Genomic DNA, 14688 nt, shown 5'->3' on the forward strand with positions numbered 1-14688 from the left:
TGTTCAGATGCTCCATTTGTCTGTGCACTCTGGTCTCGGGGAGGACTCATCTGGTGTTTTTGTTTCCCAGGGAGTCACTGGAGAGAACGCGCCTCAAGTTCTCTCTTCAGGGGGGAAAGGTCACAGCCCTCTGTCTCCAGGAGGGGGAGCAGGTGTGGGCTCTCAACATTAAAAGGGCATTACTGAGCATGCTCCAGACCTCCCCCATGGCCTCCAAACTGGAATTACAAAAGGAGGTGGGTTGAGGAAGAACCTATACATTTTAATACATGTCCAAAAGATGCATTAATGTGAAGAGATTTTGCACAAGTTTGGGAAAGAGAAAAAACAATAATAGCCCCTCAGTCTTTATGCAGGATTCAGAACAACACAAGTGCAACTTATTACCACCCAGCTCTACTGCAGCTACTAACATTAACTGTCATTAATATTATCACGCACCAGATTGACAGGGTGATTAACTGATATTTCTTTAATGCCTCCTCCTCAGACGGATGTCTACGGTACCTGCACCAGCAGGTACGAGAGGCGAGGACTTGCGCTGCTGAAAACCAGGGATGTAAAACAGTGCCAGCAGTCCAGGCTGGAAAACTTCTGGCCTCATTCAGTAGCTCTAACTGAAGACACAGTGAGTTTAGACATCTTCTGTCTTTCTTAGAAATGCTTGGAAATGTGAAAATGTTGTTCATTAGTGGTAGACATGGCTCATTACTGAGAACACAGAGGTCATGGACTTCAAAAAAAATTACACAATGGTTATATTATGGGGCAATCAATAAAAATGACTACTTTTGTGTTAAATACATATGAGGGATTCAGTATTTCTACAATAGAATTTAATTACCACCAGTGTGAAGCTTCGAATCACAATTTGTTTAAGAATAGGCACAGAGGCTTCACTGAAGGACTGTGACCTTTGACCTCATTCTTTGTAAAATCCTTGTTTCAGGATTGTTTTCCCTTTAGTAGATTTTGCTGGTAGTTTCCTTTTTGTCTTCTTTCTGATGTCTTTTCAAGAAAAGCAGAATTTGAAAAATGGGTGGTGATGCCAGTTTTCACTTGAGTTTTCTGCACCACTTTTTTTTTTGCATTTGAAACACACTTTTATGATGGGAGGTTTGTTTCCTGTTATTTTTTGCTAGTCAGTGCAGTTGGAGCTACACTGTGCTCAGCGCCATCGATCAGTGATGGAGGAGGTTAACTGCACTGAAGTTGTGTCTATGGCAACATGGTCCAGGACGGCAGGGCTGGTGAAGACCCAAACAGTGTCGACACTACTCCTTCTCCGAGCCCAGCCAGGGAGTCCTGCAGGGGCAGGTCAGATTCGCATAAACTTTTTTGCTGTTTCTTTGAGCTACTGGACACTTTGACTGACATGGACTCCGATGCCTGGTCTCCTCATTGCTCCTGCAGACTCCTTAGGGACTGGTGTGCTGACTGACCTGCAGTTTGAGGATGAAGGGGCTGCAAGGCTGGGAAAAAACAAACCATCAACACCACAGAAAGTGGCTCAGACTGTCAGGATGTTATGCAGCCTCACCTCAGACCCACAACTGGTAGGCATCAAAAGCAACAGGTCCCAATCTACTTACACCTGTTTTTATTTCAAAGGATTTTCTTTGTGTGTTTCAGTTTACCTGCTTTATCTTAAGGCACAGCAGTCTCTTTAAACAATGTCTATGAATCATTTACAAAGCCTGTTCTCTGCCAGTCCAGCGACGGCGTGGTTGTATTTGTAAGTCATAGCTCTCCTTCCCCTGAGGCTCTGCTGTGTATGAGCCAGTGATTGTTAAATCTTCCCTACTCAGGAGGTTAATCACACTCAGTCTGGCGACCTTCATCATCTGCTGTTTGCATGAGAGGAGCTTACAAAGCTCCATCAGACCCAGAAATTACCATACTGTGATATTTTTACAATCAAGTGATTGATGGGATTAGAAACTGTGTTTGCAGTTCTTTAGTAGCTGATTAGTTCTGCTTGAGCAGGAATAGTTTTAATAAACTGGAGAATAACTTGCATTTATTGTATGATACTGACATGATATATGTGTTTGGACTTTATCTGCTCATAGGTATCACAAGAGTTCCTCCAACTGGTGTTCCAGCTGAAAGATCTGACTCTCTCTCAGCTCACGACACTTTGGCAAGAAGCATCCTTCAAGTGCCGCAATGACTGGTCAATATTTCCACAATGTTTTATAATTGAGTCGACTAGTCCTTCAGTTTTTCATCAATCCATGTCCAACATAACTGTTGCACATTTACACCCTCTTCACTTTCCAAACACTGTATAAGATATATTGTCCTTAGCTGTCAGTCAATTGGATTAAAGCTGAAAGAAATCTTGTCTATGGTTTATAATTAGAAAAAAACACAGCCTCAGGCCATGTCAACAAGTAAACAAAGGACAGTCTGTGTGGGTCGGTAGCCAACTTAATCAGAAGCTACTCTATGACAGAGATGACTCAAAGAGCAGGACAGAGTCGCCTCCTTCATCTTTAGTATCCTCTACCACTCAATTTGACAAATCTGACATTATCATCATGGACATTTGGACTTTGTAAAACACATGTGTGACTGAAAGCAGTTAACAACAGCTGCATTCCAATGTGTTTGTGTGACAAGATTACATATTCAGTGCTTGGCTTACTGGCACCGCTGAAATGAATGGAGGAAACATTAAAAAAAAAAACACAAGAAGATTGATGGCACTCTCATGTATGTACAATGACTATGAGGCTACAAGCAGTCAGATCTTTACACCATTAAAACTGGAGACAGTGGGATTGTGATTTGTGTTGTGATTATTGCAACAGGAGCTTCATGAAGTTGTGGGGCTCAGCTAAGAAATAGTCTGGTGCAATACTTCTAAAAAAACTATAACAAAATGTCTGCCTTAACCAAATTAGTAACATGTTAGTGACCATAAGCTTTAGGCGCTGCTAGGTAATAGTTTCACTTTTTGCACAGGAGTTTCCTATTTCCAACTTTTAGACTAATCTAAGTTACATTTTGATATTTTATATTTTAAAAGTAAAATTTAATTAAATTAAAATGGTAAATCTAAAGACCTTGTAGTTACTCAATAAATAGGCCCTTTGATAACTTCCCCCTGTAAGACCACAAAGATTTAAATTTTTATGCCTTGTTTTTTCTTTATAGATTGAACAAATGACATATAATAGCTAACCCTCTGTTGGTTGTAGCTTTATATTAACTGTACAGATGTGAGAGTGCTATCAAGATTGTCATCTAACTTTTTGCAAGAAAGCTAAACAGCATATTTCCTCAAATCTCCAACAATTCTTTAAAAAAATTGTATTTAGCAAATACGTTAACCAAGATCTACACAAAATGTAGTATTTAGTGAACTCTGCAGCAAAATACAGTGAACTTGTACAATTGTCTTACGTTTCACTGCTTTACATTAATCTCTAACAACACTATACTGTCATAATATATCATCTGACAGAGGTTATATACAGCAGAGTTTTACACTGTTGACAATTAAGTGTTTGGACAGGCAGCCGTTGTTGGATGCATTACCAGCATGTGGATCTGAAAACTGCATCATACTACTGACTGACCTGATGAGGAACAAAGAGCTGGAGGAGGAGCAGGCTCACTCCTTCCTCACCACCTTAGCCCTCATCCCTCATCCATCGCCACAGATCATTGGCTCCATCAATGTAGGAACCTCTTGGTCACATTGATGATGATGTAAATTGCTCATCAGAGCTCCTGTATTCATTAATTTGCGATATTAGTCCAACCAATGTCTGCTGTGTGTGTTAGGCCTTACTAGAGGTCCCAGAGCTGCGGTCCAAGGCACTGCTGGCTGGATCATCTCTGGCCTATCAACTGTGCCAAAGGTCTCAAACATCCTGTAGTGAACTTCCTCAGGTTCAGACCTTTATACAGACGCTTGAAAGAAGCCTGAAGGAGGGCTGTGAAAGACAGGAGCCCACTCGAGTGAAAGAGGTACAGTACTGACCTGGTGTCAGTGATCATTTAACGTACTTATGATGTAATGTACATGGATGTTTAAAAAAAAAATCAATAAAAAAAAAATCACGAACAATGCCCAATTTACATCTATCATGTTGCCCAACAGATTTTTCATGTACTGAAATCAGTGGGGAACGCTGGTTTATCTGCTTCTGCCTTCATTCCTCTGCTGAATCGCTGCATGCTGGGCCACTCAACAGCACTGGAGCTGAGACTCGCTGCAATCCAAGCCTTCAGACGCTTTCCATGCTCAGCTGATGTGAGTAGACCCTGAAAATAACAATTAAGCTAGGACAGAAATGATAATGTTCACCGGAAACTTTCCGTTTGTTGGATTTATGTAGTCTATTTTTATGCTAATCGCCTGGACATCAGCCTTTAGGCTATCTAAATGGCTCAAATGAAAATCCAATGTTGGCAGGTCTTCATACGCTGGATGTCTAAATGAGGTGGTAATTGATTCATCATGAGCTGAGGCAGAGGTGAAGAGGTGAGGAGGGAACTGAGAGTCGAACATCACTTATTGACAGCAATTTCCTTCCATCAGAGGTCTGTGCTGTTGCAGCTGTACGGCTCCTCCCAGGAGGATATTGAGGTCAGAATCGCTGCATACCAGCAGCTCATGCACTTCCCTGACCAGGACGTGTTTGAAGTGGTGAAGATGACACTGAGGGACGAGACCTCCAGCCAAGGTCTGATTTCAACCTCTGCGGATCGTAGAGATGCCCATAACAGGTTCTTCCAGGGAAAATGTTCAGTGATGGCAACTAAAAAAATGCTAAAGGGATAGACAAAATAATGATACTTCATGACAAAAGGAATATTTTGGGATTACTAAATCTCAGACTATTTAGTATACAATATACAATATTTCTGAACCTGTACATACTGTAAAATCTGAATGTTGTATTCTTGGTTTTGAGCTGAGAAATGCTTCTAACTGGCATTTATAGAGTTGAGTTGTTTGATGGCATTTCTTGAGCTGTTGATTTTTAATACAGATTGGCTGATTGTTTCAGCCCCATAAACCTACAGTATAAGATTAAAATGTAAGGGAAAAAGGTCACACATATGATTCCTTTTCAGGTGTTTCTGATCATACTTGCCTCCTTGCAGATCTTTTGCTTTTTGTCTTGCTCTGTTTTTCTAGTGGGCTCATTTGTGTGCAGTCATCTGACGAGTATCCTGAGGAGTGAGGACCCCATGAAGCAAGCCCTAATCGAGTCTCTACCTGATGACATTATCAGCAGAGACTTTGAAGCTGAGTTTTTGAAATACTCCTCCTATTCTGACTATACTGTTTCTTCAGGTAATGATACGTTCAAGGTAAATGTCTTTATTTTCCATGATTACAAAAATATACAGTTATAATCAAACACAAATAAACAGGTGTTTGTGGTACCATTACTGTATTTACATGAGTGTAGGGTGATGATTGACAGGGAGGAGGAGAAGGATGGTGGTGGTGGTGGTATGTGTACTGTAAGCAGCCTGCAGTCTTGTTTCTTTTCTGATATTTTATTTGTTTCAGGCATCGGAATCGTAAATGTGGAAACATCCTTGATTTTCTCTCCGAAATCGTTTCTACCGAGCTCTGCCTCTGCAAACCTGACAGTATATTTTCATGGGAGAGCCCACAACCTTCTGGAAGTGAGTTTGCATTCAAGTTTTAATTTTATTTTTTTTGATATATTTTTGTCCTTTGCAAAAATTATTTTAAAGGTTATATTGAATTCTCACATTTAGTTTTATTAACTTAGGTGGACCTTCACGTTGAAAATGCTGAACCACTTTTGAAGAACATCTTCGGTCACCAGACGGAGAGAGAACCGACCGCTGAAAATGGAAAACATGAGGCGAGAAGGTCATCAAGAAAAACAGATGATGGCCAAAGAAGAGAAAAAGAAATGTGTTTATCCAAAGTCAACAGTTACCTGAACCAGGCCAGGGCGATGGTGAGATCTCTGTGGATATTGTTAGATAGACATCAGGCTTTTATCTAAGGGGAGTAGTAAAGACATCAGGTTTAACTTACTGTCAGTGCTTTGATAAAATACTGATGTAGGCAAATACATATATTAGGGCAGCAACTAACAGTTATTTTCACTTGTGGCTCCAGCATTATTTTCCAAAATGATGTCTTCAAATATACTTTTAGTCTGACCAACGGTCCAAAGCCTTAACATACTCAGTTTAAAGTAATGTGAAATGAGACAAAGCAGCAGATTTTCATATCTGCGTTGCTCGGACCATAACATTTTTGGTATTTTTTGAAAAATTACATAATATTATTATTGCTTAATTGTTGCTACTTCCAATTTTTTGCGACACATTTTTTTTTGCTCTTTTGCCCAAATATAAAAAAAATTTAAGCAACAAAAGAGTACAGAGAGCGAGGACAAGGACAGTGTGCTCTGACAATAAAAGTAACAACAAAAACAATTGCTGAGATAAAATATAAATTTGAGTCAAGGAATTTTAAAAAAGAATTCAGAAAAAAGTGAAATTCTTTGGTATCTCGAAACAAGAACATAACAAGATATAATGAATGCCTCTCAGCATATATAAATGTCCCAAAATCATCAGATATGTTTTATAAATATTTACTTATATGCTGTATGTTGGAAAATAGCAAAATCTGATGAATTGGAAAAGAAGGATTAACATTGCAGCGACTTCTTTACTTTTAAAATGTAATCACGTTCACTGCCAATCGATCCAATTAATCTGTACTATATATATATATATATATATATATATATATATATTATTATTTTTTTACAGTTGTTTGGAAGAAAGAAAATGGAAGAAAACAGACCCAAGTGTTGGGTTGGTGTGAAGGTGTTTGGGAATGAGCTCAGTGTTTTTACATGTGAAGATCTCTACAATCAAATCAACCAGGTCTCACTGAGTTTGGCTGGACTGGCTGTTAAACTGCTGAAGGTATGAGGGTGGCAGTCATGGAGATTGTCATGAGTCTTTCTTCTCTGTCAAGTTACCCCATGTCATTTTCCCTCTCCTTCTGCCCTCCTCCAGGGTCATGAGATTCAGCTGACCCACAGGGCCGTGCTGATGGCTGAGGATCTGGTTTTACCATCTCTATCTGGTGTTCCCATCAAACTGGGCATCAATATGACCTCCCTTCTTTCACTGCTTCTAAAGGGCAACATCAGCTACAGGGATACATCTCACTTTTCCCTGAACGGATACATCAAACCCAAGTACTTCTCTGTTACCAAATGAAACGGGAGCTTTTTTTGATCACGACCTGTTTCCAGTCTTGTTGCTGTAACACTGTTCTACTGGTCTCTTTGTTCAGTGCCTATGTGGGGCTCTCGGCCAGGATGGGGGTTGACAGCGCTCTGGGTCAGGCTGCGGTGGAGTGGGTCTCTGAGCTGATGAGCTCCACCAGTCTGGATGGTAGCGTTCATCTGCAGGAGGGGCGCGATGTCAGGGTCACACTTAACACACCAAAAGACTTAATGGACATCATCTCTCTCGGGTAAAACATTTCAACACATCCCAAAATATACCCTCTGTATTTGTGAATGTGTTTTATTTAGATAGTTTAAATGAGAGGGTTTAAATGTACTGTTGCTGAAAAACTTAAAAAACGTACAGGGTAAAAAAAAAAAAAAGCCTGTTTAAGCGTCTGCAGTTCACAGCCTATTACCTGCATAACAATATATAATTTATGTGAGTGAAGATAGAAATAATATAAAATGTAGTTAAATATTGTACAATATTTCAGTTTTGAGATGTGAATGATGGTTTCTTAAGAAGTTTGTGTAATTTTTGTGTTCTCCAGCTCCAGAGTATTTCAACTCAGTGGAGACCACAGGGAGGAGATAAAGGGGCCAAAGAGTCGAGTCCAAAAGACCACCTGCACACCAAAAACCTGTCAGTACAAACACACATTATAAACTAAACAGTTTTTAGCAGCTCAAAGATGCTTTACATTGACATACTATTAACATTTTGAATCATTGTACTTTGCCTTTTTGAAGTTTCTGCTCTGTTAGTCATTGCTTTTCCTCTTTTTGAGTCTATATGTGTTATTGATTAATTCATTATACTATTACATATCAGTATATTAGATGGTATTATTGTTGTTGGCTGAATAACTGACCAATGTTAGCCCTCGTACGTCTTTACTTGTGCCCAATCTTTCCAAAGGCAAATCGAACACAATTTTGTTCCATTAGTACGATGCGTTGATACTGATGTTTGGATGGGAGTGTTGTGTTATTACTGTGTTAATGAAAGTACATTTTATTTTCCTTTTTCTCTGGTCTGGCACAAAATCCTGGTGTGTGTCATCATGCTTTGAAATATTTCTCTTAAAGAGTCAAAATCAGCTGCTTGTTTGACTCACTGGTTGACTTTCTTTGATGATCACACTAGAATAGTGAGATTATTGACTAAAACACTGATCTCTGCTTCCTCCCAGGGTCCAAAATGATCGGCTGGCAACTTTGCTCCAACACCTCTTACCCTTTACCTGTCACTGGTATTACTTTCCCTCCACCTGGACCAGTCCACCTCTCCCTTAGGCTGCTGAAGCTGGACAGAGGCCTCCATTACTACTTACTGGAGGCTGCTTACTCACTGCTTCATCAGGTGCAAAGAAATACTAAAGATGGACCATTCTTTGTTCAAAGAGGAATCTCTCTTTTTCCTACTTGTGAGACAACTTTGACCATAATATGGTCGAAATGCTCTTCAAAGACTTAAAAGAGCTGATTTCTTTATCTATCCTCACAGTGGCTGTCACATCTTGTGTTTCAGAGAGGCACCTGGCTTCCCAGAGAGGCCTCCATCCACCTTCTACTAGCCACTCCTCAGTCCTCCATCCCCAGGGACATGTCTCTGGACCTGGCCTTCAACCCTCACAGACTACTACTGAGGATCACCCATCCTCTGAAAACCATTCTAATACAAGGTTGGTCTCAGTGGAACAGCATGCCCAGGATCCTATCATCAGTTTGGATATAATGCTGAAAATGTGGTGTTTTCTCAGGACAACTTGAACAGGAGAGTAATATACAGTCAGGAAAGCTGGAGCTCTTGATTGACGGTGGTCATTATTATATCATGGTATGTTTTGATCTGGAGTTTTTTTATATATTAGGATTTTGTGATTTTTCTGCTGAATAGATAGAAACCACAAAAGACGTTAATTATATTGTCCACTGCAGGGTTTGGTGGACACCCAGACCTCCCTGTTGGAGCAGAGGACACGCTACCACCTTGAAGCCAAGACAGCTACTGATGGACCTCCCATGATCCTCTCTGCTAATGTTACCCGTGGACTGGGCGGGAAGACCAGCCTGTCTGCTACTGTGAAGAATGTGTTCAGAGAAACTGCATTACTGTCAGGTATTTAACGTTAAGTATCCCTCTAGCTTGCAGTTTCATACTCAGTAGGCAGCAGCAGACATTCAGTTGATATGTGTTTTCAGTGACCCTGGAGCGCAGGCGGGACGGCAGCAGCCGGCAGTACTCGGTGGAGGCGGAGCTCCTCCTACCTGCTGTGGTCGGCAGCAGGATGTTGGGACTGATGGAGCAGAAGGGGTCACTGTGGAGCTCCGTGCTCAGGCTCAAATATGGACTGGGAGGTGAGTGACTGAGAAACACATAGTTTAACATTCTGATGCTTCAAGCTGCTTTGTTACCTTTCAGAGTAACTAAAGGAACAGTTCACCCCTAGACACAAACAAACGTGCATGTCTTTTTACAGTGCTACTCTGTTCATTGAGATAGTTTCATTGTCATTTGTGGAGGTTATAAATTTTCTGTTGTTCACTGTGGTTCCATGATACATTTGGTAAAACCAAGAGACAACCAACACTGATGTCACCCATTGGTTTGTGAACTGCTGTTGTGAATTCAAAACAGCACCATCTTGCGAGCGGGGACCTGATTGGGAACTTGAGGATACTGCGGCCCACCCACCGATAGCGGAAACCTGACTGCACTAGAGGCCTGTCAATCAAACAGACAAGCCACAAACATACCGCTTTTTGAGGGCCGAATATCTATTTAATGATGGAATTATTTTCAGATGGACCACCAGAAAACAAATAAAAAGGAGTACGTTTTTTGAATGACATCAAATTGACTCGTGGAAAAACTTTGTCTTTCAGAGAGAAGTTGAATGGGAGTCTATGGAGGGAACCTTTTTAGAGCTAACCTATAGTGGCCCGCTGTGGTATTGCAGTTTAAGGTACTTTTGGCATTGGCATAATTTTTCAGACCTTAACAGCAACATGCCTGCTTCAACCAATCAGTCACAAGGGTTATTGAAAAGACAAATAGAGATTTATTTGAAATGAGAATCAGGGAAAACTACTCGCCCGGAACCCTGAATATTAGATATTTTTCTTTCAGTGTTATTTTGTTTAAAACTGCTGAAGCATGTTGTAGTTACTTTTAATAAAGTCACATCATTTGGAATTTATTCACAAATGTCACAACAAATCAACCATCAACTCCCTCTGCCATTTACAACCGTCAACATGCAAAGGTACCTCAGGGCAGCTCAGAAGAAATGGAAGTTCCACAGCTGATCTCATGAATGACAAATATACACGATAACAAGTATTACTATTGACCTCCTCAAAGGTGATGCTCGGCACCTGCGTCAGGAGTGCTACACGTCTCAGAGGCTGAGGAGTGAGAGAGACTCAAACCTCACATACATCATGAGAGCTGATCATGAGTTCTACTGCACCAACACGGCTCCTATCAGCCACAAGGTAACTGCAGACATGAACTCACAGTATGACACAGAACAGAAGTCAGAAGCCAACATTAATATGAGTCTAAATGTAATGCTTATGAGCTTTATATAACTGTATATGCTTGTGCTGCTTCCAGCGGGTATTGTACTGTATGATAGAAAGTGTTGTGGTGTGTCTGTATTGTGTTTCCTTCTCAGATCCACCTCAGGCATGAAGAAAGCCCCAGCCACATTAAGTCAGCCCTGGACATGAGCTATGGCAAACACTGGGATGAGATAAACAACAAACACAAACTTCTCCTGAGCCAGTCCTTCAAAAACCAGTCCACGCAAAATCACACCAGCTACGCACTGGAGGTAAAGCCACATGTGTCATCTAACCAACACTCATAGAAATTCATAACATTTTGTCTACTGTGAGATAATCCCTGTTTTTACCATTTCTAACCAGTATATGGGCATTTTCTTCCAAAACTGATATATTCCTCTTCGTGTTATTCAAGTTCAATCTCCAGGTACCGGAGAAAAATTTAAACTACAGGACTCAACTTCTGCATACTCATCTGAAGCAGCTCGGGTCAGAGAGCAGCACTCACTTAAAAATAAATTACAACAACCTGATGCCACTGGTGGCAGGATTACACTGGAAAAGTCCTCCTAAATATGCCCTGCAGAAGAAATGGGAAGGTAAAATCAGTCTTCCACTGTGATTGTATTGCATCAAATTGTCATCTGACATTGTTTGATTCTCAATATCCATATGTTTTCTTTGCATAAATCCTACGAGGCACAGATCAGCATCATCTCTCTCTTATTATCACCCAGGCTCATTTAACATGGACACACCGTGGCTCTACATCTACACCACCCACAGGCTGAACCTCCAGCGTCACACACTGCAACTGACCTCGGAGCTGACGGCCAGAAAGTGGCTGACCATCCGTAACCTCATCCTGGAGGGCTTCTACAGGGACAGGGCCCGAGAGAGGGAGGCCCGTCTGCAGCTCTACACACCAGCTGTCACCTACCTCAAAGTAAGGAGAGAATAGGCTGCTCTGTCTGAACAGTCAATGTAGAAGGAATGATGGGAATTTTTTTTTGTTTATCTACAAAATCTTTAAAATGGTTCTAGACAAGACTTTAATGCAGAAAAGTCTGTATAGCTCAAGGCTTAAATGAAATCAGGTGTATAAATTCTATTTTAGGGTCAAATAATTATCAGGAAAATTGTAGTACTGCACTTATGAATGCACATGCCTTTTCTCTGATCACCTTTCCTTCTACCCCTTCCCAGACAGAGGCTTGGGGGCTAGTGGGGACTCAGAGTGTGAAGGCCTCGTGCTCCTTGAGCTCGACGTGGACTCCCCCCCTGAGAGGAGACATCTCTCTGGAGGCCTCTAAATTCAGCCACAGCCTGCAGATGGCCTCCACCTACGGCAAGCAAAATGTCAGCTTGACTGCTGCCCTGAACACTGTTGATAAGGTGGGTGGAGACACTGGACTGGGCATGTTAAATCCTTATTTAATTGAAAAAATGTAGTTGTCATTCTTTGGTTGTTTTGTTGAAATTTTTGCTTATGTACTTGTGTAAGAATTTGAAAAAGCGGCAGGTGGTTCTGAAGATGACCTTTTCGAAGCCAAAGAGTCCGTCCACTGACCTGGAGTTTGAGGGAGTGGTGGAGGAGCTGCGGAGGGACAAGAAGATGTATCAGAAAACTGCAATGCTCCAGCTCAGGTCTGTACTTCACTCCGACTCGCCTGATTTATTCTGTTGGTGTGTTTTTATTTCTATTATTGACTTTAATAGCGACCGTCTCGCACAGACAGCCTTTCCAGTCCTTCCCTCAGACTCTCCTCCTGCGGGAGACTTTCACCGTCGACCTCCTCAAAGGCCTCTACATTCTGGAGTCGAAAGCTGGTTTCCATGACAATAGAGAGGTCATCCACACCCTGACTCTGGGCTATCGACCTCCGAGCCCTTTTGTAAGTTAACTTATTACCTCAACAATGGAGGTGTTGTTAGTGACTGTAATCAGTGATATTTATTTTCAAATATGATCTCATATTTTCAGGTTTGTTCTGCGCTGATCCATCCCTTCAGCTCTGACACCATTCCATCAGACTCAGAAATCTGTGTGGTCGTAACCAGCAACCAGGTAAACTGCCTGCCTTCAAAACTGACAACAACAAAAAAAGACAGAAAATTAAACTTGTTGACTGTCGTGGGGTAATCTAGTGAAATATTGGGAGCATTTATGTATTAAATATACGCTTTCTTTATCATACGATCTTCATTAGACCCAGAAAGACATACACGGGAGGGTACGTGTTGGGAGCAAGGAGAGACTGACTTTTTTTGGGCAAGTTCAGTTGAACCGTTTGCACTCAAGTCACCAAGCTATAAAAGTTAAAGCCAACTTCATCCATCAGCTCCAGGTAAACAAGCTTCTCTTCGCATTGATACAACAATGTATGGTTGAAAATTTCACACTTAAAAATAATAATGAACTATATTTATTCATACATAAAATGCAGCTCAGGGCGCTTAACAGGAGAAGGTAAAAACAAAGACATAAAATAGGGTAATGCAGTTAAAAAGACAAGTTAGCAATAAAGACAAACTTGTGATAAAAACGTTTATAAAAGTAAAAAGATGAATTATTAAATATAATCAGTAATGGTAAAAACAGATAGAAATGACTTAAAAGCAAGATCATAAAAGTAAGTCTTGAACTTATTTTTAAAACTGCCAACAAAATTTGCTCTTTGAGTTCCAAACCTTTGGTATATAAAAACAGGAGGCTGCTTCACTATACTTTTTATAGTTCATTTTTGGATCATTTAGCCAGCCTGCAGCACTATTAGATCTAAAGGGACGGTTTGGAACATACTCTGATAAGTATACATTAACTGATAAGTGACCATTAAGAGCCTTAAAAACAAGCAAAAGAATTTAAAAAAATCAATCCTCGGTGACAGAGGCAGAAAGAGTTGTGATGATAAAATTGGAGTAATGTGATCTCTTTTCCTGGTTCTTGTTAAAATCTTGGCTGCTGAATTTTTTTATCCAAGCTGCAGCCTCTCAAAGTGCTGATATGCATTAAGCACTGTCTAGCGAGTGCAGTCATCAGTGTAATAAATTATATAATTCCACCTCCAACAGTGTACAGTATAGTTTACAGTAGAAAAGGTTAAACTTGTGACGAGTTCATTTGTTATTGCTGTTGCAGCTGCAGCTCCCCTCCTCTGCTGTAATGGAGGGAGATGTATGCTGGATCCCAAAAAGCAACAATGACTTTGATTATCAGGCCAGAGGGAAACTGAGAATAGAGCGACAGGAGTGCCAAGTGAGTAAAACAAGCACTACATGCATTGAATCATTGCTTGTTTGATGAGCAGAGTTTCTGAGAAATATCCGGTTGTTTTTATTTCAGCTTTCTGTGCAGCTGAATGGAACGTCAGGCAGAGTCGGTCTGTACTCGTCTCTCAGTCATCCCTTCAAATCAAAGATCCCCAAAACAGTAGAGGTGGGGCTGCTTTCATGTTCATGTTGTCTGTCTTTTACTGTCTCAGCTATTTATCAGTTTACTGTTTGCCCTGTAAAGGTAAAGGCCACTGCGGACATCTCCAAGGTGTCTGGCAAAGGGAGCAGCTCAGTGTTTGTGAGGGCTGATGGGAAGGACAGGGTGATGCTGAACGCCCAGATGTCTCACATCCTCCAGAGGGGAGACAGAGCTGTGGGACTGAGGCTGAATTTATCCCAGAGCCTGCTGCCTACTCCCACTGATCTGCATGTAAACATGGCTGCCAACATGTCCTCAGACAGGTTTGTCCATCTTTATTTATTTTTTGGTTTTCACACCTGACAATCAGATATCTAACAAACAATGCTGACTGTCTCTTCATGGACTTCTTTTGCATCACTGTGTTCATCCTGT

The 14688-nt window shown here is 41.0% G+C and overlaps 1 protein-coding gene across 1 annotated transcript in view; it reads left to right on the forward strand.

Annotated features, from left to right (window-relative positions):
- LOC138192210 (uncharacterized) overlaps window positions 1-14688 on the forward strand; it is a 41520-nt gene that overhangs the window by 1031 nt on the left and 25801 nt on the right. Inside the window, exons 5-37 of the mRNA XM_069139463.1 lie at window positions 71-236; window positions 491-628; window positions 1143-1317; window positions 1414-1556; window positions 2073-2176; window positions 3524-3689; window positions 3796-3981; window positions 4115-4267; window positions 4556-4700; window positions 5159-5317; window positions 5540-5658; window positions 5769-5963; window positions 6793-6951; window positions 7045-7229; window positions 7328-7510; window positions 7817-7908; window positions 8459-8628; window positions 8797-8950; window positions 9029-9105; window positions 9207-9387; window positions 9471-9626; window positions 10633-10766; window positions 10949-11107; window positions 11254-11437; window positions 11576-11784; window positions 12045-12233; window positions 12343-12485; window positions 12574-12733; window positions 12823-12906; window positions 13049-13186; window positions 13981-14097; window positions 14185-14277; window positions 14356-14576. Coding sequence (XP_068995564.1) covers window positions 71-236; window positions 491-628; window positions 1143-1317; window positions 1414-1556; window positions 2073-2176; window positions 3524-3689; window positions 3796-3981; window positions 4115-4267; window positions 4556-4700; window positions 5159-5317; window positions 5540-5658; window positions 5769-5963; window positions 6793-6951; window positions 7045-7229; window positions 7328-7510; window positions 7817-7908; window positions 8459-8628; window positions 8797-8950; window positions 9029-9105; window positions 9207-9387; window positions 9471-9626; window positions 10633-10766; window positions 10949-11107; window positions 11254-11437; window positions 11576-11784; window positions 12045-12233; window positions 12343-12485; window positions 12574-12733; window positions 12823-12906; window positions 13049-13186; window positions 13981-14097; window positions 14185-14277; window positions 14356-14576 — 5037 coding nt within the window. The remainder of the gene's footprint in view (window positions 1-70; window positions 237-490; window positions 629-1142; window positions 1318-1413; window positions 1557-2072; window positions 2177-3523; window positions 3690-3795; window positions 3982-4114; window positions 4268-4555; window positions 4701-5158; window positions 5318-5539; window positions 5659-5768; window positions 5964-6792; window positions 6952-7044; window positions 7230-7327; window positions 7511-7816; window positions 7909-8458; window positions 8629-8796; window positions 8951-9028; window positions 9106-9206; window positions 9388-9470; window positions 9627-10632; window positions 10767-10948; window positions 11108-11253; window positions 11438-11575; window positions 11785-12044; window positions 12234-12342; window positions 12486-12573; window positions 12734-12822; window positions 12907-13048; window positions 13187-13980; window positions 14098-14184; window positions 14278-14355; window positions 14577-14688) is intronic.

Source organism: Embiotoca jacksoni, unplaced genomic scaffold (genome assembly GCF_022577435.1).
Source record: "Embiotoca jacksoni isolate LCO1_2020_lvr unplaced genomic scaffold, fEmbJac1.0.p SCAF_83, whole genome shotgun sequence".
NCBI classification, from domain to species: domain Eukaryota; kingdom Metazoa; phylum Chordata; class Actinopteri; family Embiotocidae; genus Embiotoca; species Embiotoca jacksoni.